At 41.6% G+C, this 24,083-nt stretch overlaps 4 protein-coding genes across 7 annotated transcripts; 2 read left to right on the top strand and 2 right to left on the bottom strand.

The window, feature by feature from the left end:
• Positions 1–253: 253 nt before the first annotated feature.
• LOC135439984 (uncharacterized) lies at positions 254–2,718 on the bottom strand. Its single transcript, XM_064698916.1, has 2 exons — positions 1,080–2,718; positions 254–1,011 (listed from the first exon to the last, which is right to left on the bottom strand). Exons 1-2 carry the CDS (start codon positions 2,260–2,262, stop codon positions 920–922), a joined length of 1,275 nt encoding a protein of 424 aa, XP_064554986.1. The 5' UTR covers positions 2,263–2,718; the 3' UTR covers positions 254–919.
• Positions 2,719–2,893: 175 nt separating this feature from the next.
• On the top strand, positions 2,894–15,722 carry mys (myospheroid). Of its 2 annotated transcripts, none has more exons than XM_064698878.1 (8): positions 2,894–2,971; positions 6,042–6,884; positions 6,941–7,169; positions 9,984–10,068; positions 11,632–12,066; positions 12,130–12,324; positions 13,084–14,115; positions 14,184–15,722. In XM_064698878.1, exons 2-8 carry the CDS (start codon positions 6,173–6,175, stop codon positions 14,247–14,249), a joined length of 2,754 nt encoding a protein of 917 aa, XP_064554948.1. In that variant the 5' UTR covers positions 2,894–2,971; positions 6,042–6,172; the 3' UTR covers positions 14,250–15,722. The 2 variants fall into 2 exon arrangements, with proteins under 2 accessions (XP_064554948.1, XP_064554946.1); XM_064698876.1 differs by lacking the exon at positions 9,984–10,068 and adding an exon at positions 8,825–8,909.
• Positions 15,723–16,193: 471 nt separating this feature from the next.
• Positions 16,194–17,535, top strand: LOC135439945 (telomere-binding protein cav-like). 2 transcript variants are annotated; one of them, XM_064698827.1, is made up of 2 exons: positions 16,194–16,359; positions 16,422–17,535. In XM_064698827.1, exons 1-2 carry the CDS (start codon positions 16,228–16,230, stop codon positions 17,487–17,489), a joined length of 1,200 nt encoding a protein of 399 aa, XP_064554897.1. In that variant the 5' UTR covers positions 16,194–16,227; the 3' UTR covers positions 17,490–17,535. The 2 variants fall into 2 exon arrangements, with proteins under 2 accessions (XP_064554897.1, XP_064554898.1); XM_064698828.1 differs by having other exon boundaries at positions 16,233–16,363.
• Positions 17,536–17,991: 456 nt separating this feature from the next.
• Upf2 (UPF2 regulator of nonsense mediated mRNA decay) lies at positions 17,992–23,684 on the bottom strand. Of its 2 annotated transcripts, none has more exons than XM_064698826.1 (4): positions 21,996–23,684; positions 20,434–21,602; positions 20,072–20,363; positions 17,992–19,994 (listed from the first exon to the last, which is right to left on the bottom strand). In XM_064698826.1, the coding sequence occupies exons 1-4, from the start codon at positions 23,490–23,492 to the stop codon at positions 19,182–19,184; spliced, it is 3,771 nt and encodes a 1,256-aa protein (XP_064554896.1). In that variant the 5' UTR covers positions 23,493–23,684; the 3' UTR covers positions 17,992–19,181. The 2 variants fall into 2 exon arrangements, with proteins under 2 accessions (XP_064554896.1, XP_064554895.1); XM_064698825.1 differs by having other exon boundaries at positions 20,434–21,605; positions 21,996–23,683.
• Positions 23,685–24,083: the final 399 nt, after the last annotated feature.

Below are 24,083 nucleotides of genomic sequence, written 5' to 3'. Positions count from 1 at the left end.
GGGAAATATCGATTCTTGCGATTTGTAGAGCCGTGAAATATATTTCTTTATAATCTTGAAGATATTTATCATCATAGTACATCTCCAGCTATAAAATGAGTTTTACAAAAACTTGAAAATCGAGCTGCCATATTATATAGGAAGAATCATGCGAAAGCCAATCGAATAGATCGTTTATGTGTAACTGAAAAATTAAAGTTTTCTTTCGGATTTTCCGTTTGAAATTGTTATATATAGGAGTTATATATATATATACATATATGTATACGTGAATGCATGCATATATACATTTATTTATATATAGCTGCAGAATTTATTAATTCATTGTTAATTTGGCAAACATTTGCATTGAACAAATCGAACGGGAACTCAAAAAAGCATATTGACAATTTCTATGCTGGCATCCTATGTATATATATATATATATATATATATATACTTCATATGTCAGATATATATATATATATATATATATTTAATGATTTAAAATAAAAAGTGCAAACTTAGAGCTGAATATAAATGCAATTGTTGACGAAAAATGATTTAAACTTTTCCCCAGATTAGAACACAGAATGTGGCCAACAAAATGTTGGGAACAATTTTCGGGGCACTCGCTATGCTCAACTTATCAGCTATGTATATAGTATATTGGGACAGGAATAATAAAATAGGACATGGAACTTATGGCTAATAGAGCTGACCCCATTTCAAATGGGTGCGCGCACAGCTTTCGTTTCTACAAATATTCTTCTTTTTCTTTTCTTTCCAAATTGAGCGACAAAAATTTGTTAGAAAAAATTTGGCATGGCATTTAACAAACAAATATGTTGACTGAGAATTGTGAAGGGTGACGATGATGATGATGATGATGGTGGTGATGGGAGGGCGGGTTTGTGGCAATTGAACGGACTCTTCCAGCCTAACAGTAGGAGCCGATGAGGCTAATGGACATGCTCTCCGATATGGGATCGGGCGCCGAAATCGGTTTCCAGTACAGCCAATTGTAAGTAACTGCAAAAGACGTACAGAAAATGGTGAAATCAAACTTGTTGGCCATTTAGAAAGCCACCCGTACTTACGCACAAAGGACTGGGTGAGGCGCATGGAGAGCGTGCGACAGCGCTGGCGACATTCGCTGGTCGGACGCAGTATGATGAAGCGTGTGCCGACCGCCTGGTGCACATAGACATTGGGGCATTCGGTTTCGGGTAGCGTATATGCCGGCGCCTGTGCCGTATCGATGGCCACATAACGTTCCAGGGCCACGCCCATGCTGGGCAAGCGCAGTGGTCGTGCAAATATGGGTCGCAATAAACGGGCGGGCAACATGCGATTGCAGCGCCACAGATTGTGCGCATGCGTTGACCATGTTGTGGAAGCACCGAGAACATCATCAACGGCTGCACTGCTGCTATTGAACTGGCCAAAGAGATCCTCCAGATTGTGGACACCCTGATTGGTCGAGTGTACACGGTATGCGTCGCGCTGGAATATCTTCAGGTTGTTCGCATAGATCTTGTAAAAGTCAGCCAAATCAAAGCCATGCTGATTGCTCCGGAACGTATAGGGCATATGCTCCGTGGGCTTCCGGCAATGCTGCAACAGCGCCAGCTGCTTATAACCAGCCAGGGTCGCCGGCTCCTGCTGCTGCTGCCGTTGTTGTTGACTGAGTGTGGTTACATTGTGACCAGCATCGACATACAGCTGGGCGCACTCATCGCTCTCCAGCCAGACGTTCTCCACATCCGCACAGGGGCCGCAGCTGAGGTCCTCGACTTGAAAGAACGGATTGCCCATCAAACAGGACTCGTCGTACAGTTCGGTGAGCCGTGGAAAGCGCTGTATTAGCGGCATGGTCATCCGGCGCCACATTCGCATGCCCGGATACACCAGGGACTGCACCATGCGTCCGTTATTCGCCCCATTTGTCGTCTCGTAGCGATAGGCGACAACGCACAGCGACATCAGCGTCAAATAGAAGAGCCAGCACAGGATTTTGCGCCGGCGATCGAGCAAATGATGCAGCACCTCCAGCTTCAGATAGGCCATCAGCGGCGTGCTGGACGCATTGTAGAGCGGGGTGGGGCTGCGCTGCTGGAAATACTGAAAGATCACATAGTTATCGAAGCTCAGCGGCCGCACGCCGTAATTGACGTCGGCCACACGGCGCAGCTGGCGCACGGCGTTCGTATAGCGCTGCAGCAACTGTTGCCGGCTCAGCTGCACGAAATTTAGATCCAGATCAATATCGAAGTCCTCCATGCTGCGACGCGGGCGTCGCCCCCTTTTGTTGACGGCAGTTTTTGCAAATCAAAAATAAAAAAAATACAAAAAAAACGAAACGAAACGAAGCAAAGTTGTTTTTGTTGTTGATGCTGTTGCTGCTTTCTTTGTGCGCGTTGCGTTTCGTTTTATTTTAGCTTGGTGTTGGCTATTGATGACTTCACTTGCTTTGTTTTTATGCTTTTTTTTTTTGTCAGATAAACGAAATTTTTGGACAGTCTTTTATTTACATTCACCTCGACGCGTTTTTATTGTTGTTCTTTTTGGTTTATTTCGCTTGATGATTTTTCTAGTATTTGGCATTATGCATTCGTTGCTGTGGTCACTCTTATAGCGCCTTTCCACTGTGCAATGAAATACTAGCATCAGCTCGGTGGCAATTGTCAAGTTTGTAATCGGTGCTTGTTGTATTTGCCATTTAAATAGCTGAAAGTTTTTATAAAAAGTATAAAGTCAAAGCCTGCTAATTTAATTTTTATTGATGTACCTTCGATCGTTAACAAATGTGTTAGTGGAAGCACTTTTGCGAATAATATCGATAAGTCGTGAATGCGATAACAAGTTGCTTGCATAGTACGAGTAAGTCGCAACCTGGTCACACTTCTTGCACATTTTAATGTTATTTAAGTCTGGTCACACGGCTTCAGTTGTTTGATAATCGAGTGGCAGTGCGGAGTCGTCGCCAAAAGTAATTATCACAAATATTTTTGCCAACTATTTTTTTTTATTATTCATTTTATTGTTAAATTATTTGTTGCTTTTGTTAAGCAACAATTTTCGGTATGCAGAAAGTGCATAAAAGTAAACTCTGATTGCAATTGTGCTGTAATTGTGTATGTGCTTGCGCTTTGTGTGCATACATGTGTGTGCATGAGTGGGCAACTCCACAAGTGTGTGCGTGAAATCAAAATAAAACCACAGCAACGCGCCCTGATGGAACTATTTTGTAAAATTACTAATTGAAAATGCATAAAACGTTGAAAATAAATGGCAAAACGTGTTAGAGTGTGCGTGAAATAATCTGAATGAAGTTATGTTACGTAAGAAACTGTTGAAATTTTGACTGCATTCTTGGTCAAAGGGAAGTCTTCGTGTTGATGATTTCATTGACGATGACGATGACTACGCGGCCAACGCGCACACACACACACACACAGGCATACAAGAATAAATATGCTTGCGCTTATATTGAATTTGTGTGTGCGTGTGTGCGCGTTATTTGCTGAGTGCCAATGAATATCCTCCACTTCGACTGCTGCTGGAGCTTAAGAACAAAGCACGGCATAAATTCTTTGATTGGGGTGGCAACACTTGGAAAGTTGACGATCAAACGTCAAACTGATTACATTAACCAGCACGCAGCAGCGCCCCCTATCGCCGTGTTTACTATTGCTCACAAGGAGTTGCAGATCCAATTGGATCGCTCTGTTGTTGCCCTGCATATATATGTATGTATGTGTATGTGTGTGTGTGGGCTTGTGTGTGCATGCATGTTTGCGTAGCTGTGTTTATCTCTGCTTATGGGCTGGTGTGTGAGGAACTTGTACGCCCACATTATGTAGCGCAGATGTTGCCGCTGCCCGGCTGCCTGCCCGCCCGCCTGATGCTTGTGGTGGGCGAGCGTACGAGGCCAAAACCAATACGTACATATCATCCGTGTACGTATGCATGCATGCGTGTGTGTGTGTGTGTGTGTATGCTGACTTATGTTGTGGGCGCCCAAATTCGGTTCTTTGCTCTCTACCCATGCAAATTACTGCATCTCCCCCCCCACACCTTCCAGTTGTTTATATTTAGATACAAAACCATCTGCATAACTCGACAAATGGCCACCCTATTTTTTTTTCAATTAACGGCATGAAAAACATCCAACTGCACAAAACACACACAACTGTCAAGTCTCCAGTGTCAAGTTTGCAAGGCGATTGATTATTCATTCGTGCCCGGAAGACGTCAGCGCAGTCGCTGCATGACTCAAGCCGTGGTGAATAAAAAAAATCATTTACAAAACATACATAGCACAAAGTTAAGCATATTTACCATAGGGGGAGCTTGCAATAAAAAGGGGCGTCTTTGTCCTGGCCGCGGCGCTTTGTTTATGTTTGAAATACGTTTTGCCGAGCATAAGAATACCCATTAACAGTGCAAGCACTCGCTAAACCGCCGTTACCTTTTGTTTGCGCTCTCTCACTCTCTCGCTCCGTGCAATAATTGACATTTTATCACTCATCATCAAAGTGAGACGCCTTTTGCCTTTGGCCCATTGATTCTTTTTACTCAATGCCTTTGGCCCTTATTCATTAAACTTATATGAGAGCAAGCATGTGTTTTTCTGTGCGTGTGTATGTGTGCGTTCTTTTTTGTTGTTGTTTGTTTTGTTACACTCATCCGACAGCAGCCAAAAGCTGAGAGGATGAGTCATATCCAATTTGATTTTCGATTCGTTCGTTTCGTACGAAACGACGCTGATTGTATAGCTGAACAGCAACAACAACAACAGCCTTGCGAGAGAAATAAATTTAGGCATGAGGCAAAACGGGGCAGGGCAAAGTAACGGCAAACCTGAGCAGATGTTTGTTGTTATACCCTTACGAAAGCTGGACGAACATATTCACACACCTATTTACATACATATGTATGTGTAATGTGTGTATTCAGTTGTAAATTAATAAATATGTTTAGTTTTTGTTTAACACAATGACAACTTTTGTCTAAAAATTAATATAAATACTATTCTCAACAAATAATACGCCTTCATTTGCAACTCAAGGTTAGAGCTTTTGCAACTGGTTTTCATATAAGAATGCCAAATCCAATAAGCATCGCAGGTATGTTGGGTTATTGTAAAAATCGGGCAAAATTAATCGGTTTCACTACACATCCATGTTTTTAATAGTAAAATATATTATGGTTTAGACTTGAAGTATTCTAGTATTGTCTAGAGCTAGAATCTGAGGTTTAGATGTTTTCAAAGTCCAATAAGATGGTTTAGTTGGTACCGTCTAGAGCTTGGTATCTAAAATCTTATTGGTCTTTGACATTTTTCATTCATTTTTTTATTACTGATGATTTCCTTGAAAGATCATTAGCTTGCCACGCCCCCAAAGCTTGACTCACCAAATTTGAATAATTTAACTTTTTTTTGTAAGTTGGCTGACTCCTTGCCACGCCCTCTTACGCCCAATTGTTTATCAATACTCTGAAAAGACGTAAAATGTTCTTGCCCCTTTGAACCAACTGCAATATGAAAGGGTATTAAAGCTTTTGGTGTCTTGCAAATAGTTTTTATTTTCGGCCAATGAATCCCATAAAGCGCGAAAAAAACGGATAAAAATAATTCATAAATATGTCAAAAAAAAAAAAACAATGTTGTAGGCGAGAAATTTGGTAAAAAGATAGCTGAAAAATATATTGAACATAAAAAATGTTATTATACTAAAAAACGCGTATTAAAATGTTCGTGAACTAGTTGAAATAAATAAAAAACAAGTAACTAAATAGAGACGGGTGTGACCGACAGCGCAATGCCCTACACCTAGTGTAAAAACAGGACTTGATTAATAAGTCGGTGACTCTGAGACTGTAAATGCAGTGGCTTTCAAACTGTGAGCTATTATCAAGGCGTGGCTAAAAATTGGAAGCATTTTTTGTGTAATGTTGAAATGAAAACCCATATACCTCATTATGCGCTTTGTGAGAGTATTAAAACAAGTCGTATTATTGAATTTTTAATTAATTGTTAATTTGATTTATTGCAGCCGCTGCACCTGAAACTTTCGCACCCCCAACAACAATTAGAGCGAAAGAGCCACAGCACATATAGAAAGAGAGCGAAACAGTAAGACAGAGCAATAGAGAGAGAGAGAGAGTGCGCGCTTGTAAAGCGACGATGAGATCAGAGACAACAGCATTCACATCAACACCCGCCGCACCCGCACCCGCACCTGCACCCGCACACCGCAAGACCCGTAGAGCAATGATGCAGCAGCAGCAGCTGTTGCATGTGGCACTGCTGTGCATCCTGGCCAGCATAGCGACACATTGGCCAGCGGCACTGGGCCAACAACAATCGGCGGGAGCACAGACGCTCGCCAGCCAAGGATCACAACAGTCGCCGGCCAAACTGGAGCAGAATCCGTGCGTGAATAAGGTGACCTGCCATGAGTGCATACAGACACAGAATTGTGGCTGGTGCATGAAGCCCGATTATGGGGATCGGCCGCGTTGTTTTTTGCACACGCCCAAGGCGGAAGTATGTCCGGAGCAATTCATTTGGAATCCGGACACATCGGAGCGCATATTGATTAACAAAGATCTGACATTGGCCAGCGGCGGTGCCGCTTGGGCGGGCGGTCAATACGTGTCGGGTGGTTCCTACGAGAGCAGTGCACATGGCCAAAGCTCCTCGTCTGGCTCTTATGGTGCCTCCGGCTCCAGTTCAAGCTACGGCGCCAGCTCCAGTTCCGGCTCCAGTTCCGGCTCTAGCTCCGGTTTCAGTTCCAGTTCCGGCGCCGCCGGCTCAGCAGCAGTCGGCGGTGCAGCTGCCGCTGGCGAAATTGTCCAGATAAAGCCGCAACGTGTTAGCCTCAAGCTGCGCATCAGTAAGTAATCGATAACTGTTGCATCGATAAATATATTCATCCGTTTCATTTTGCAGATGAGGTGCACAATCTGGATGTGAGCTACTCACAGGCCGAGGACTATCCCGTTGATCTCTACTACTTGATGGATTTGTCCAAATCTATGGAGGACGACAAAGAGAAATTGTCCGCCCTGGGCGACAAACTCTCCGAGACAATGAAGCGCATCACATCCAACTTCCGCTTGGGCTTCGGCTCGTTTGTGGACAAGGTGCTGATGCCCTACGTGTCCACCATACCCAAAAAGTGAGTGTTATGCCTCAATAACTTCTCGACTTTCGATTAGCCATTCAACTTGATAAGAATCTTAAGTATTCCTATGACCACATCGAATTGCTGTGGAACAAACGATTATCGTTTGATGAATCCGTTCGTTAAATTAGTCACGATTTCGTAGAAATCAAAAATGTAAACGTTAAGTGTCGAAATTTATATTATATATGTATTATGTATATGATTAATAGCCTTGTCTATTGATTTTACGTATTAGGTAAGCAGCATTTGAAAAGTAGCAAAATTTAGTTATTATTCATTTTCAATTTTAGAATTATTTACATTCTCATGACTTCTAACAAGATTTCGAACAAAAACATTCGCTTTTTACCATTTGGCTTACACAAATTTTACTGAAATTTAAATTGAATAATGTTAATTATTAATTTTTGTATGCCCTTGAAGAAGTTCTTATAACAGCTTTGTTGGAGACTTGTCCGACCGCAGATAGTATATAAACATATCTCACCTATTTACACTTGTTCCGAGTCCGTCTGACAATAAGTCTCTCAGTTTATGAGCGCTTAAAACCAAGTATAGGAAAAAAAGGAATAATAATCCATATATTATAAAAATAAACTCTGTGCTCTTATGAAAAATCTCTTTGGTACTCAAAATTGCCGAATTAAACATGGCAATAATGAGCTCTCCTTTGCATCTTCATTATCATCTTATTATAGATTTGCATTGCTTTTTGAACAACTTTTTTGTTTTTACAATACAACCTAAACATAAATTAGTTGTCCGGATCTCGAGCCAGCTAAATAAAGTTTTAATTAGTTGTCTATATTCGACGAGTATATCGTTTAGTTGCCATGTTTCCAAACGAAAAACCTTTACGCATGTTAACATGTCTGCAAAGGGTATTTCATCTTCGGCATGCCGAAATTAACAGTTCGTTCTTATATGTTTATGCCCTGAACCAAGCAAAGGATATATTGATTTTGTGCTAATTTATGTAGCAGGCTGAAGAAAGCATCTCCGATCGATAATGTTCTCATATATGTAAATATATTCTGCGTCTAAGCTAGAGAAATGATATGTATATGCATATATATAAGTATATCAAGCTTGATATATCGTTCTAGTATACTATATAGCTATATAGTATAGTATAGTGTAGTATAATATATAAAGCTTTGGTAAGCCCTGAAAATTGCACAACGATTGGACTACAAACACCGAAGTTAATAAAGAACGCATTTGGGTAGGGCTAAAGGAAGAAGAAGCACATTTTTGTTAGATGGAAGTTAGAATGTTTATTGGGTTCAGGGTATCTACTAGTCGGGCACTGCCGACTAAGCACTCGCATATTTTATGTATATTTTATAGTTTAGCTTGATGCTCTTCCTTTCTCTATTTATGTCTTTATAATGACTAATTCAAAACAAACCAACTTTTACCTAATTTTTACTTTTATGCGAATCAAACAAAATACCAAAACTAACGCCACAAAATAATCATGATCTAATGATTAAACTACAACAACAACTACAACAACAACAACAAATACAACAACCGAAATCACCATCAATCAACCTACGACAACTGTTCGATAACATATATACATATCGATATATATTTATATATATATATATATGTATATGTTTATATGTTTATCTATACAGACTCGAGCATCCATGCGATAACTGCAAGGCCCCCTATGGTTACCGCAATCACATGCCACTGAGCAATAACACCGAAAGCTTTTCTGTAAGACCCCAATTAATCTATATATATATATATATATATATATATATATATGCATATATATATATCTTTTGTTGCACTCTACACATATCACAAGTCTAGCTTTACATTACATTTTGTGTGTTTGCCCCATTAAAAAAAGATCAAACTAAAATACCATCTGCTATCCCATTTCCCTTGTTGCCTTGGCGCCTAACTATCGTATCTTTCGCATCTCTCTCTCTATATATATATATATATCGTATCTTATCGTATCGTATCGTATTGTATTGTATGTGCCTTTTTGTCAAATCTATATACATATCTCTTACATATTTAGCTATAGTACGTACTATGTATTCATGTATTTGTTTAACTTTTGTCTGTATTATTCTATGTGTATATGTGTGTGTTTTTCTGTGTGTGTGTGATTTTGTTTTAAGTTTGGATCCAAAATCAGCAAAGGCAAAAGTCAAGCAACTTATTGTTTTCAGGCGCAGCCAACTTAACACGTGCGGTATATTCGTGCTGCCAGATCGTTCACGCACGTTGAATGTTGCCACATTTGTGAGTTTTCATAGTTGCTTGTCTTTTGCCTTATCTGATTTTCGAATTGCACATTAATGTATAACGGTAAACATATATATCTATTCATATCGTACGGCATTTGACTGCATTAAATGTAATTATGTTGTAAAAATGAAATGTGGCAGCACTGCAAAGTGAACAGCATATCAAGGTTGCCAGACTGCACACTAAGCAATCTGGCAACGCTGCTGCATTTGCAACGATCTGGCCACACACGAAATTCGACTTTGCAATATTTTTAATTTATTTACTTTTATTTTAGTTTATTCTTTTTTTTTATACTTTGTATTTTTGAGTTTTTCTCATATACATATATGCTCACCTCTCTCTCTTCTCTCTCTCTCTCTTTTTCCTGCGCTCTTTTTAAATATTTTTTTTTCTGATCTATATATGTGTATGAAAATTGTGAAAAATCGGTTGCTTGTTGCTTTAAACTAAAAAAAAAAAAAAAAAAAAAAAAAAAAAAAAAATCTGATAAATATCGAAAACCAAAATTCGTACAAAATTTAGCCTGGAGGAGCCATGCCCCAAATGCGATGCTCCCTACGGCTATCGTAACATCATGGGCTTGAGCATGGACACATATAGATTCTCTGTAAGTTGTCAACTGCCCAAAACAAATAAAGAACCAGATGCAGAACCGTTCCATCTAATCCAATCAGAGAACCGTCGCAACAAATTTTTTGACATCTCGTTTAGCTGCTAACCCTCAACGAATTTGTTTTTGCCTACTTTTCTTTTACAATTGTTTTATTTATTATGTTTTGTTTGCATTTTTATTATTTGGTTTAACATATGTTTTTGTATTATTATAATATTAATATAAATATCATTTGGTATTGGCATTTCTTGCATTGGTTTTGGAACTCCCTAACTTTAACTTTGCACATTCGATTAGATCGTAGTTCGCCGTTTCATATGCTTAACCCTGTCGCCCGCATGCCACAATGCTTTAGTTAACCTCTATCAAAGCTTTGTTTTGTTGCTTGCATTGTCCCTGGCACACTCTTGTCGATATGATTACATTTTTCTATATGCCTATATACTAAATATGGTTGGCAATCTTATCGGTAGACACTTGTCCGCTGGAAGATTGAGAACTGTTCGTATAGCGTATTCGAGCGTTGTTTCCAATCGAAAAGCAAAAGTGAAAGTACATATTATGTCACCTTCAATTTTAAGCGCCATTGAAACCCGTCGCTTTATTCGTTATTCGATAAGTTATCGATAACAGCAGAATATCAATAAAAACTAGTTTTAACTTTCAGTAATTAAAAGAATAACAGCATATACAAATTCTATGAGCTTCATTGTCGAAGTTTGAGACTTATTTCACATCGATAATTTATCGATAAATTGCAAATGATTTAACCACTTCAAGTAGGGAAGTTCATAGAGCGAAAATAACGATAGAAATAAAAAAGAGGCATGAGTTAAATCTTTTTAAATACGTTATATATCGGGCCAAGAAGTCTCTGCAAATCGATAGTTTATCGATCAATTACATTTGATTTTTACTTTAAATAACGAGCATAACATGAATTATCGACGTTTAAGTCAAACTTTTATTTTAGGCAGCTATCGATTATCGATTAACGATCAAATTAAGCTCAAAACTGACCTTTAAGAGAACTTTAATGTGGCCTATAATAAAATTATAAAGAATGTTACGCTAAACATAGAAAAGTGTATTTCAAGCGCCGAATTGGGATTTACATATTTAGGTTATCGATAATTGGTAGGAAAGGAAAAGGAGAATCTTGCCAAAAATGATCTACATTTATCGATAAACGATAGAAAGCAATCTAGCCAAAATCAGCTACATTTATCAATAAACGATAGAAAGAAATCGATCTAATATTAGCTACAGTTATCGACAAACGAAATGCAGAAATCTCAACTAAATCAAAAAATGGCTTCGCTTCCAACTAAAGACTAATGGATAGGTAAACGATTATTATCAGCTGCTCTGTTATCGATAAACGACAAGCTTTCAAGTTTTGATCGAAATCGGAATTGGGAACACGCTTCGCTTACGACTGAATGGCTTTGGCAGGAGTGTGCCTGCCTAATAAATGCACCACAGCGATCGCATTCGATTATTTTTTATATTAATTCACAACTTTATATACACACACGCCCACACAAAAATGAACAGAACGAGGTGAAACAGGCTGCTGTCTCTGGCAATTTGGATGCACCCGAAGGCGGCTTCGATGCCATCATGCAGGCGATTGCCTGTCGCCAACAGGTCGGCTGGCGGGAGCAGGCCCGTCGCCTGCTTGTCTTCTCGACGGATGCGGGCTTCCATTATGCCGGCGATGGTAAATTGGGCGGTGTTATAACGCCCAACGATGGCGAATGCCATTTGAATGGACAGGGCATGTACACGCATTCGATCATACAGGATTATCCGAGCATATCGCAAATTAACCAGAAGGTCAAACAGAATGCGATCAACATTATCTTTGCCGTCACACAGAACCAGTATTCCGTCTATCAGAAGCTGTCCGGACACATTGAGGGCTCATCCAGCGCCATTTTGTCCAATGATTCGTCCAATGTGGTCGATCTGGTGCGCGAGGAATATAGCGTAAGTGCTTGAATATACATATATATTCTTTATACAAATGAAAATCATTTTCAATTCTTGCAGAAAATCTCTTCGTCGGTGGAGATGAAGGACAATGCCATGGGCGATGTTAAGATCACTTACTTGTCCAGCTGTCTGACCAATGGACCACAGATTAAAACGAACAAGTGCAGCGGCCTCAAGGTCGGCGACAAGGTCACCTTCACCGCCCAAATAACGGTCACCAAATGCCCGGCCAATCCACGTGACTGGAATCAGGTATGTAAATCGCTTCAAATTACGTTTTGATTCAAGAAATTCAGATAAGCAAATGTGTTAAGTTGGGGAGAGATAAAAGAGGGTGAAATTCATGTGCAGCTTTCACAATGGAAACATTCCTGGAAATGCATGAGTCCTTCTGTTCATCTGTTCGTCCATCTGGGCGAACGCATCGAGCTTTAAAACTAGTCTTGAAATTAAAAATATAAATTGATTATCTTGTGTTTATCGACAACTCCTCCCATTTCCATATTATCGATAAATATCGATTTTAAGAATATCGATAAATATCGATTTTAAGAGTATCGATAAATGTCGATTTTAAGACACGACTTTTAAGCATAACTCGAGAACTATAAGAGCCAGATACACCAAACTTGGTATGTAGGCTCGCGTAGAGTATACACAGATGAAAAGTATTTCAATTTCTTCGGGGCCCTTCCATTTAACTTAAGATTGGAAAATACATGCTTCCCAAGGTAGAGCCTTGCGCTCTGGTATATACACACTTATGTATGTTATACTAAAGCCCTGAAAGTTTCACAGAGATCGGACTATAAGCACCGAAGTTAATGCAAACTGCATTTTCAATAGTGTGTGGTTGGGGGAGGAAGAAGCAGCATAAGGTGTTCAGATTGCAGAAGATTTGAAAGCTTGTAACGGCAGGTCTACACTAGGTGCAGGGAATCTTCTAGTCGGAGCACTAATCTTTGACTCAGATCACGGTAAACCGTATTCTCATCCTTATCCATATTCCAGGTGATTCAAATCTATCCGGTGGGCATCAATGAGAGCATGATTATTGACCTGGAGATGCTGTGCTCGTGCCCCTGCGAGCATGCCGGCTCCACTGGCTACGAGATCCACTCGCAGAAATGCCACAACCACGGCACGTACATGTGCGGCATCTGTGAATGCGATGAACAGCATTTTGGCAACACATGCGAGTGCTCCATGTCGGACGTGCACTTGAACAATGTCAACGATAATATGTGCCGTCCCGGCAACGATACGAGCGTTGCCGAATGCAATGGACGCGGCAGTTGTGTGTGCGGCGCCTGTGAGTGCCATAAGCGTACCAATCCCGAGGAGATCATCTCCGGCAAATATTGTGAATGCGAGAACTTTAGCTGTGAGCGTAGAAAGAATTTGCTATGCTCGGGACCCGATCACGGCATCTGCGAGTGCAATCGCTGTGTATGCAAACCCGGCTGGACGGGCAACAGCTGCGACTGCCAGACGTCGAAGGACACGTGCATGCCGCCGAATGGCGGCGAGATCTGTTCGGGTCATGGCACCTGCGAGTGCGGCGTCTGCAAATGCAAGTCGACGGACGATGGCCGCTATTCGGGCAAATACTGTGACAAATGCCCCACATGCTCGGGCCGTTGTCACGAGCTCAAGGACTGCGTCCAGTGTCAAATGTATCACACGGGCGAGCTAAAGAATGGCGATGATTGTGCCAAAAACTGTACAACATTCACGCCCGTTGGCGTCGAGAAGGTCAAAATCGATGAGCACAAGGATGAGCAGCTATGCGTCTTCTTCGATGAGGACGATTGCAAATTTACGTTCAAATATAGCGAAGTGGGCGAACTGGTTGTGCATGCCCAGGAGGAGAAGGAATGCCCGCCCAAGGTCTTCATGCTGGGCATTGTCCTGGGCGTCATTGCGGCCATTGTCCTGATCGGCCTGGCCATATTGCTGCTCTGGAAGCTGCTCACCACCATACACGATCGTCGCGAGTTCGCGCGCTTCGAGAAGGAGCGCATGAACGCCAAGTGGGACACGGTAAGCCAATAGATGATTGCAGCCCATTTAAACAATTATCAATATACAAATTATTATTTATTTTGCAGGGCGAGAATCCTATATACAAACAGGCCACATCCACCTTCAAGAATCCCATCTATGCGGGCAAATAATTCGCAGCAACAGTTGCCCATTGTTTTCTTTAGTGAAATTTGCCATTCAACAACTGACTGTCCTTTTATTAACTCCAGCCCCTCCCCAAACCACATCCCCGAGCCCTCCAGCCACACAAATGAAGCAGCTTCTACAAAACGGTGCGCGTGCAACATTTAACATGAAACAAACAACAAAAACAAAAACAAAATGCTTGAAACAAAAGTCAAACTGCCATTGAAACGCGTTCATAACTAAGTCAATGTTTTATATAAACTATATATATGTATATATCTATATATACACACACAGCAAACGAATTGTGCCTTGCAATATATATTTATTTATATATATACCATACATTTTAGATTCTATATATATGTACTTGTATGTACGTGGTATACAACAACAACAACAACAACAGGAAAAGCTTCCATTGCAAAACAGCCAAAACAAACAACAAAATTTTGAACGCACAAACAACAACAATTAATCCACGCATCAACTAAACAAAGAACGCAGCAAACGATCTACAAACAACACTTAAAAGCCTTTTGGTACACCCAGCTGTGCCCCTGTTACTTATATGTCAACTAAAATCAACGAACGATCCATTTGTTATATTTCATCTATGTGCGCCTCAATTGCAGAGTTTCAAGAACGAAACTATTCAAAAGCAAATCAATAACAATTGTTAAGCAAAGTCACATGAATTGTTTTTGGAATGATGCCTTGCGTGCAGCACATTATGAAATTATAATACTTAATATTATTATTTCTTTTAATTTCGTAACTTAAGTATTTGGCAAAAGTTGCGCCCGGCAACGCCTTTTCGGATCGCCTAATTTATTAATGTCCATGCAATCTAGCAATTTATTTATTAGCTAAACGATCCAAAAAAAATTAAAACAAAACAAAAAACTGAATTTATGCCAATTTCAAAAAAAAAAAAAAAAAAAAAACCAACACTAAAAAAACAAACTGATTTTGTTAACTTTTATGGACTCACGCCCAATTTTTGTTTGCCGTCAATTCTTTCGTGTTTCTTATATGTATGTTTATTATTTTTTTTTATATATTATTATTTTAAATCTAACTTTACAATTAATATTTAAGCGTATTAACATTTAAGCTTGTAATTGTTAATTTTATATGACAAACAAAAAGAAACAAACAAATTGTGCCCCGATTTTTATTTATGAACCGTCGAGAGGTTCGAGTTTCTTTTTAGGAATCGTGTATTTTTCAAGTTTTTGATCATTAATAGTATATTAATGCTACGATAATTAAATATAAAACAAGAAGGAAAAAAAAACAACATATTTTTGCGATTTGTACTGATTACTGATTAACAACAACAACAAAATGATGAATGTATTTGAGTGTATAAAAAAAAAAGAAAGAAAAGAGTAAATAATTGTTTATAAATACAAGGTGGAAACACTGGCAATTTTATTGAAATATAAAATAATAAACATATAATAAAAACTGTTTGATGCTAATTTTAATGAAATAAAAAAGAAACAGAAAAATAAATGTCGAGTTTCAATGTAATTTAAAGAACTTCAATTGAATTATAAAATTAAAATATTTATGCACTTTTTGTCATTTGCAAATTCTGCATTCATTAAAAATTAACAATGCATAAAGTATGTATGTATATATATATATTCATGATCAGGACTACGAACTGAGCCAATCCCTATATGTGCAGTTGTGACTCTTATAAGCTGGGGACCTTAAGTTTACGATGTAAGTTTAATTATTGCCAAAAACCTTGCCAGATATTTTAAAATAGTTTATCGAGCATCGATACTCATCAGTTCCACGTAAATCGGCAGCTTACCAATTTCAAATTCTATTGGCCGAACTGTGCTGCACGGTGTGACCAATGTGTGCAGCAATGAAAATACCACAAAATGTGCTTATTAAGCGGCAAGCAACAGAGCTTAATACTATTTGCTTTACAGTTGCAGTTGCTTTTTAACATATGTCAAGATGTTGCAATATATGCCGCATAGCCTAACACGCGAGCTGATTAACTATCAAAATGAGGAAGAGAAAAAGATATTAAGCCTGGCAGTGGATGCAGATGACAAGCAACGCCTACAGGAAATGTATGCAGCACTCGTAAGTACGCAAAATTCAAAACAAAGATCGCGATGGTTAAACCTGAAAGTCAATTTCCATAGAAAATAAAAAACAGCGATTTGAGAAGGGTGCACAGTGCCGCAGAGGTGAACATGTTATGCCGCCGAACAAAGCTGCGTGTCAATATGACGCTCTTCAATTGTGTGTGGGACGCCAAGCGGCGGCTGCGGCGTAAGGATCGCCGGGCCAATCGTTCCGATTGCTACATCAATGCCATGTTGATCAAGGCTGTGCACAGGCGTGAGATACTGCCCTATACGGACGACGAGATAGCCAAATGCAATCACATACGCAGCTGCCAGCTGAAAAAAGATAATAACTGCCGGCTCGATCGTTGGCGCTGCGATCAAAAGTACAGCGAATCGGCCGTTCTGCAGGAAACGCGGGCAAAAGAAGATGCTCAGCTCAGCAATGTCAGCGTTAGGGAATCGCAATTGTGGCATTCGGAGACGTTGGAGCTTAATAAGGAAGTCTGCGCACTGGATGCCATGCACATTAATACCCTGTCAATGTCCATCGATACACAGCTGACCCAGACGCTAAACCAAGAGCTCGAGAGCAATGATGAAGATTGGGCACTCGATGCCATGCTACTTAACGTCGAGTCCATGTCCATTGATGCACCGTCAACCCAAGAGCTGGAGAATGACTTGCTTCCTAAAGCCGAGTCAATTACCAGAGATACACAGCTGACACTGACGCCAAATCAAGAGCTAGAAGACTGGGCAATGGATGCCATGCTCCTTAATACCGAATCCATTGACATTGATACACATTTGACAAAAGCCCAAATCCAAGAGCTGGAGAACAAAATTGATAAATGGGTGCTGGAAGCCCTGCGCCTTAATACCGCATCGATGGCCATTGATAAACAGCTGATAAAGACGCCGAACCAAGAGCTGGAAAATAACAATAATGAAGATTGGGCAATGGATGCAATGCTGCTTAACGCCAAAACCATCGGCATTGATACACAGTTGATACAAACTCCATCTCAGGCCCTAGGGCATAAACTTGAAGACTGGGCCATGCTGCTCAATACCGAGTCCATGACTATTAATGCACAGCTGCCGCAGACGCCAACCGCTGACACAGCTGGACAAAAGTGACGCATATGCCATGGTTGATACATACATACATACCCCACAGTTCCCGCCCAAGTTTGAAGCAAACTAATCAATCAGTTATAAAATACTCGAGATGACATGTACAAATAAGTTTCATAGCAATTTCTAAAAAGACGTTTAAACAAAATTGCGTTCCACACTCAAATCTACACTAACATAATCTGAGATTAGATTTAAACCTAACTTTAATCAAGCATTTAACAATTCGTTGTAAAATCTCTATGCCTAATTGAGTATTACGTAGAACTATAGAAAACCTTGAGTTTACGTTGTTAATATCAAATGAATTCTATCTCCAAAGCATCTTGTTTCGTAGCACCTAAGAACTGTTTAAGAAAGAGTAGATTAAATTAAAACAATTAGGTGAGGTAAGTATTGGTTTAATGCTTGAGCATTATGAATAACTATGAAAATTAGAAATAATTGTTAAGTTTAAACTACTATTTATCTAGATGAGCTGTTATTGAGCTTGATAATATTCGAGTACTGTTTGTGAAAGTCTTCTTCAGTAGAGAAATGCTGAAGAACTTACGAGTTTATTTTTGTTAAATAAGTTGTTCTTGTTAAGTTAAAAATTACTTATTACCACTGCTTGGTAATATTTAAGAGCTGTTTGTGAGTGCACTTCAGGAGAGAGATCTCGGAGAACTTACAAGTTCCTTTTTGTTAAGCAAACAGATCTCTCTTAGTTCTATTTTGCGTTCTTCCTTGTTAAAATGAAATAATTTATATATTTTACTAGTCGCTCAAGTAAACAATCATAATACAATTGATAATATAATTAAGAAGTGTTTATGAAAGTGATCTTCGGAAAAGATCTTACAAGTTCCTTTTTGTTAAATTCATTGTAAAAGTAAAAAATACTTATATCTCTTACGAGTCATTCATGTTAACGAGAATAAGACCTGTGTTTTTTTTTCTTTTTTTTTCTGACAATATTTAAAAGTTTTTTATAAAAGTTTTCTTCAACAGAGTTTTGGGAAAACTAACAATTTCCTTTATGTTAAGCGAACGCATCTCATAGAGTTGAGTTTATGGTGCTTATTAAGAAGATGTTGCGTGAAAATTTTGATTTTTGGGTTTTGTTTATTGAATAAAAAAACAAAATATGTTTTCTTAACAAGTCTGGGCGCTGCTATTATCTACACAATTATAAAATCTTTATAAGTCTATGTACATAACCATAGAATTATGAATAACACATATTAGCCGTACATATATATATGTATATATAAATATATATATATAGAGATACAGATATATATACTTATATATATGTATACACATTTGTGTGTGTGTGTGTAAGTGTGTGAGCCTAGGCTCGCCATAGACGCCTTGGCGTGATAAGAACACTCCAACTTAAGTACGTTCCACAACAATATAAAGGAGCTAACAATGGGTACACAAACATAGTTGGGCATTGGCTAGTCCGTCTGCCCATATGCAATTGAAGGCATCTTGTGAACGCCAGTCTATGGCTCTGGACATACATAGAGATATCTTTGCATTGATTGCTCTTGGAGCGTCTGAGCGAGCAGACAGGCAGGCAGGCAGGCAGGCAGTCGGGCGGTAGGGCGGTCGGTCGATCGGTCGGGCAGGCGTTGGGCAGACAGGCGCTGTTTGTTGGTCTGTTTGATAACGCTTTGGCAACCAGGCGACTGTAACAGGTGACACTTAGTGAAAGATCAAATCTGCGTCGGGTGCACCCTTTTGATGCTTGAACTTGTGCTTGTTGGGCTTCTGGTAATAGCTCTGTGTGAAGTTGCGCTGTTGCAGCGGCAGCAGCGACTCCTGATAATCCTCCTCCTCGATGCGTTCGGTTATGTTTAGCGTAAGACGTTTCACCTTCTCTTTCTCCTCTCGCGTCTTCTGCTCCTGAAGCCTTAGATTGATGGCCAGCTGGGAGTCCGATGGGGCCACAAATGACTTGAACTGCTGCTTGCCGCCCTTATTGCCGCGCACCATCAGCACAAAGGACACAGCGCCGCTGCCCTTGCTACCGCTACCGCTGCCGCCGCCGCCGCCGCCGCCACCACCCTCTGCAGCAGGCGGATCGCTGCATGCGGCTGCGTTTGCTGGTAAATTGTTAGCGCTATCCGAGGCATGGGCGTGGGCATTGGCATTGGCATTGGCGTTGGCGGCAGACGCGGCGGCAGCATTGGCGCAGGCCTTTGAGATCTGTGGCACATTGTTGCCCATTAACTGGTCGTAGGATTTCTTTTGCAGGCGTGCCATCATGGGCACAGGTATATCTTTGTTGGTGGCTTTGAGTGGCGGCTCCTTGAGACGCTCCTGATACGAATCGCTGGTCATCTTTTCGTACATTTGCTCAAATTCAAGATCCTCTTTGGATTTCTCTGGCGGCGGTGGCGGCGGCGCTGGCTCCGCCTCATATTCAGTCCAATCGTTCGCCTGATCGGCCTCCGAGCCACCAGCAGCCTGACGTTCGCGCTGATCATTCGATGAGCCAGCTGAATCATCCGTAACCTAAACAACATTGAAACGCGGTGAGTATCGATCGAATCATTGAAATGGGCATTACAAATTTGGTCTATGCAACTTACGCCCTCGTCCAATTCGTTGATTTCGCTAATGGTCGTCAGGCTGGCATCCTGAGCATTATTGCTGGCCTTAAGCTGTGGATACAGTTGCTCCTGCAGCTGATCAATTGCCTCCTTGGCCTGCTCCAGATTCTTATACAGCTTGAGCTTCGGTCGCACCCCGGCCAAACAGTCGCGATAGGTGTGATCGACGAGTATGGGAAAGAGATCCGAGGTGTTCTCCGATTTGCTGAACACCGGATGCGATTTCTTGTGCCAATAATAGTGCTGCAAGAACACCAAAAAGTAGTCCAATCTGTGAAGAGTATTACAAATAGTTTGAATTAGGTTATAATTATGGGCCAACAAATATTGGAGGGGCTTACTTTTTGCGTGTGGCCTGGCTGGTAAAGTAGGGGCCGCAGGTGTCCAGCAGCATGCAGGCCAGCTTAAGGCGAAATAGACTCTCGGGCGGATCCAGCGGCGAGATCACAGACTGATCCAATGTCACGCCGAGCGATATTATCGAATACAGTGTATTAAGTATATGCGTTGACTCGACCAGCTTATAGTTATACATCTCGCCCAGATATTTGGCCATGGCGATGCGACGCTGCGACATCTTGGGCGAGTGTATCTCCAGCCCGGCGCGTATATCCTCAAACACATTGTCAATGACAATGGTGACAGCGCGCGGCTGATAGGAGCTCAGCCCAGAGACAAGATCGGCCAGGCAGCGTATGAGCGGAAAGCGCAACAGATATGCCTTGCTGAGACACTTGATGGCATAGCTGCTTATCTCCGGATCCTGCCAATTGATGCGTCGCAGCATTTTGATGCAACGCTCGACATTCTGCTTGCACAGCTCCTCAAAGATCAGATGGCGTATATACTCATGCATGGGCGGGCGTGGTGTTATCTCACGCTTAGCCGATTCTGGCGGCTTAACCAAATAATAGACGCTCTCGATTTGTGCCGCATGGCGTGAATCCATGGCCGTTGCCGTTTTCATGCGCAGCATCTGATCAAGAAAGACGTTCATCAAGAGACGCGAATCCCGGCAGTTATATAAATAGACACCGCTGACCTCCACAAAGGCGCACGCCATCTCGATGTGATGGTGTATAAAGTCGCGCAACAGCATCTTCAGGCAGCCCAAGGCATCGAATTTCTTGAACAGCCCAAACTTGACCAGTTCGCCAATGAAACGGACAATCTTCAGCTTGGACTCGATATTCAGTTGGTTCTTCTTGCGTATATGCCATTTGAATTCCTTGCGCAGCAAATCGGACAGATCAGCGGCCACATCCGTGTTGCACATGTGCACAATTGCCACAAATCGCGACAGATATGGCAATATATCGAGACGCGTACGCTGCACACTAAAAATCGTCTTGGTTAGCTTCTTGCGCTGATGCTTTGTATTATAATTAAGCAGAAATTCGATTGCCGCCGAATCGATCAGCTCCTTGTTAACGCAATTGAACAGATTCAGAAGGAACACGTCGAATTGCTGGCGCAGCTGTTGGCTCTGCGATTGTGCCTGTTGTTGTTGCTGCTGCATGGGATCAGTCAGAGAGAGAGAGAGAGAGACAGCGAGAGAAAGAAAGAGAGAGAGTGAGAGATGCATTAGTATGTAGAGATATATATTATTTCAATTCAAACGTGTCCCTTCCTTTTTCACCCATTTAAAAAAAAAAAAACATTACAACTGAGTTTTTAACTTTTTATATAGAATTTATATGCCAATTGGAGCGGAAGCTAAATGTTCTAGATCTGCGAATCTAACTAGCCTATCGACCGATCATTCCTATTGCCGTTAAATGATATAGCTTCGGTTGTTGATACTGTTCTAGACTATATATTCTGAATGGGTTGGGAGATGTATCTATCTATGCGTGACACAATTCGTTAAGCTTGCTTAGCCCCGTATAGACGGACTACTCACCGTTTGCTGTTGTTGCTGCTGCTGCTGCTGGCGACCCAACTCCATGAGTGCGCTGCCCATTTTCTTGTCAATCGGCACAGCAGGTGCAGTAGCTGCAGCTCCGGCTGTTGCAGCTGCCGCCTCAGCCGTGGGTGTAGCAGCTGTTGGCTGCTCCTCCTGCTCCTTGTCGAGGGCCGTGTCGCTGGCCGTTGACGGCGGATCATCCATGTCGAGTTCCGCATCGATATTGGCATCGATAGCCTCCTCGGTCAGCTCGCTGGGCTCTTCTAATGTCTCCAGATCGACTTTGGGTGCCGAAAAGTTTGGCAGAAACTGACGCAAATCGGGCAAATCCGTGTAGAAAGCGCGCGTCTCCTCATCGCCCCAGGGATCCAGTGTGCCAAAGGCGGCGCTGTCCAGCATATTGTCAATGACAGTGCCCGGATTGCAGCATTCGGATTCTTTGGTCAGCTCCGGCAGCGGTTCGCCCAGCAGCTCCGACAGCGATTGGGCCGAGGCGAGCAGCTTGTCAAAGCTCGCCTGCATCAGTTCACATTTCTCGCGTTTCTCCTGGCTTATTTCGCCCTTGCACTCCATGGTGCGGCGTATGTTTTTGGTCATGTTCATTAATGCGGCCTGCTCGGCCAGGACGTGCTTGCAGAGCGCCTTAAAATAGCCCTTGAGCATGGTGCGCAGATTTAGCTGCTTGTCGGCGCTCAGAAAATCCGATTTGGGCACCTCCACTTGATATTTGTTGGCCAACTGTTGCATCTTCTGTGGCACCAGGCCGGCATATTCCTCGCCGCAATGGCGGCAAAAGGATAGTATTATGGAAAAGTTGCTATGATCGTCCTTGTCCTGGGCTATCAGCTGCACCAGCACCATGCCCAGCAGTGCCAAGCCCGGCTTCATCTGGATGACGCCAGAGCTGACCAGCTCGGCGAACAGACGTAAATCCACGCGCAATTTACTCGGATTGCTTATCTTCTCGGACGCTTTGATATTAAGTGCCTTCTGCCATGCCTCAAGAAACTGCGTATTGAAGTCCGCGTAGGTGCAGTGCAGCTTGGAGGCCAATGTCACCACAGCAGGCACATCTGTCATCTTTAGCTTGGCCTCGGCCAGTGCAGCACATATTTCGGAAATGTATTTGCTCAGATTCAAGGCGGAGAGTTCGCGCAGCAGCGCCTCCAGCTGTGTGCTCGTAAAGACCTTTAGCTTCTTCACAAATGCCGTATTCTTCTTCAGGCTGGAGTCGAGGCGCGCAAAATACTCATCGCCGGGCAGCTCAAAGTTGGCATTCTGCTGGCGCAGCTGACGCTTTGCGTCGATCTTCTCCTGCAGCTCGCCGATGAACTGATTCAGTTCGGCCAACCCCGCCTCAGCTTCTAGTGTGGCAGAGTCGTCAGTCGTAATTGCAGCCGCTGTTCCTGTGGCGGCATCCGATGTTTCGGCATCCGCCTCGCTGGCGGCTGCACTTGACGGTGTTGTTGCCTCGCTTGGTTTGTTGGCGCTCATGGCATCGAATTTGGTTGTACTCCGCTATTTTAAATATTATTCGCGTGTTGTGCAAATCGCTCAATCAAACCCGTATTCGAACTGTGTAGACTGTCACATTCGTATGTGCTTTGATTATGTTGCCTTCGCCTGCTTTTCTTCAGCCAGCGTTTCGTTTCGATTTGCAAGTGTTGTCTACTGTTTTTTTTTTTTACGTTGACCGTGTTCGTCGTGGGGCACATCGCACATCTGTGTGTTAGTCATGTGTATACACTCACACTGCGGCATGCCGTGCGTGACACGCTCTTGGATGTGCCAGCCCTATCGATTAATTGTGTTAACACATATATGGCAAATTAATTTTTGATGTTTTTTAAATATGGCCTTGGCGATTTTATCGACACATCTAATTTATATTCGTATATTTTATGCTGAAATTTCAAGCGATTATTAAATATTGTTAAATTAAAAGTAAAATTAAAGAAACACGATTAATATATCGATATTGATATATCGATATGTATGCACTCCATTGTGGCGCTGCATTTAAACTGCAAATTAAAACTCATTTGCTCTGATGAATATGTAAATAAAATAAATAGTCCGCAACAA

This window comes from Drosophila montana, unplaced genomic scaffold (assembly GCF_035044405.1).
Source record: "Drosophila montana isolate Dmon_TW-CO22-7 unplaced genomic scaffold, ASM3504440v1 contig_786_1, whole genome shotgun sequence".
Classification (NCBI taxonomy): Eukaryota; Metazoa; Arthropoda; class Insecta; order Diptera; family Drosophilidae; genus Drosophila; species Drosophila montana.
The sequence above is the reverse complement of the archived record's forward strand: the minus strand, read 5'-3'. Positions and strand labels throughout refer to the sequence as shown.